Source organism: Cystoisospora suis (genome assembly GCF_002600585.1).
Source record: "Cystoisospora suis strain Wien I chromosome Unknown contig_3498, whole genome shotgun sequence".
In the NCBI taxonomy this organism is placed as follows: Eukaryota; Apicomplexa; class Conoidasida; order Eucoccidiorida; family Sarcocystidae; genus Cystoisospora; species Cystoisospora suis.
This window is the reverse complement of record NW_027156293.1, coordinates 1-623: the sequence shown is the minus strand read 5'-3', so window position 1 is coordinate 623 and position 623 is coordinate 1. Positions and strand designations below refer to the sequence as shown.

The 623-nt window shown below is 55.4% G+C and overlaps 1 protein-coding gene across 1 annotated transcript; it reads left to right on the top strand.

Annotated features, from left to right (window-relative positions):
- The first annotated feature begins 33 nt into the window (after window positions 1-33).
- On the top strand, window positions 34-604 carry CSUI_006799 (uncharacterized protein). The gene has a single exon (XM_068066951.1). It carries the CDS (start codon window positions 125-127, stop codon window positions 260-262), a length of 138 nt encoding a protein of 45 aa, XP_067921073.1. The 5' UTR covers window positions 34-124; the 3' UTR covers window positions 263-604.
- The last annotated feature ends 19 nt before the right edge of the window (window positions 605-623 follow it).

The window sequence follows — 623 nt, the reverse complement described above, 5'->3', positions numbered from 1 at the left end:
ATACGGCACGGATGCTTGCCCAGTGAACCGGGACAAGCCGCGGAAACAATGTACGTTATGAAGAGGGACAGGGGGTGAGGCTGGGCGGCGGCGCATCCTGAGACGGGGTGTCGGTTGGTGGGGCATGTGCCTGAGGTCTGTAATCACTCTGTGTCCTATGGGCCGGGATTCGACGATATCGCTAGTGATTGAGTTTCTCATACCAGTGGTTCACACAAGCAGGGGAGGTCGGATGCGCAATGTGCGGCCATCGTTTCTTTAGTCCTATCTACTGACCGTGTCCTGTCAGTTGGTGTTCGGTTCCAGTTTTTGCAGCAGCTATTGAGTCATGGGATCTTCTGCAGAATCTGGAGCAGTGGGTTGCGACCGGAGTCGTGAAGCTGAGTAAGTTCATGTCTCGGTGCTGTTCCTGCTGTAGAAGCAGTACTATGTGCCGGCGGCTTTGCATTTCAGTTGGAATACCTGCAAATGCGGGAACTCTTTCCTAGGGACAGCCGGATCTGCCGGTTACCATAGACAGACTCTCCTCGTCCATCCCGCAAGCGTATGCCCGCTTGGTGGGAAAGGGTATGACAGGAAACTGCATGAGAAGAGGAAGCGACTCCCGAAGCCTCCGCGTCGGC

What these genes read in the sequence shown, in the direction of transcription:
- CSUI_006799 (XM_068066951.1), top strand. Translation starts at nt 125, where the DNA reads ATGTGCCTGAGGTCTGTAATCACTCTGTGTCCTATGGGCCGGGATTCG.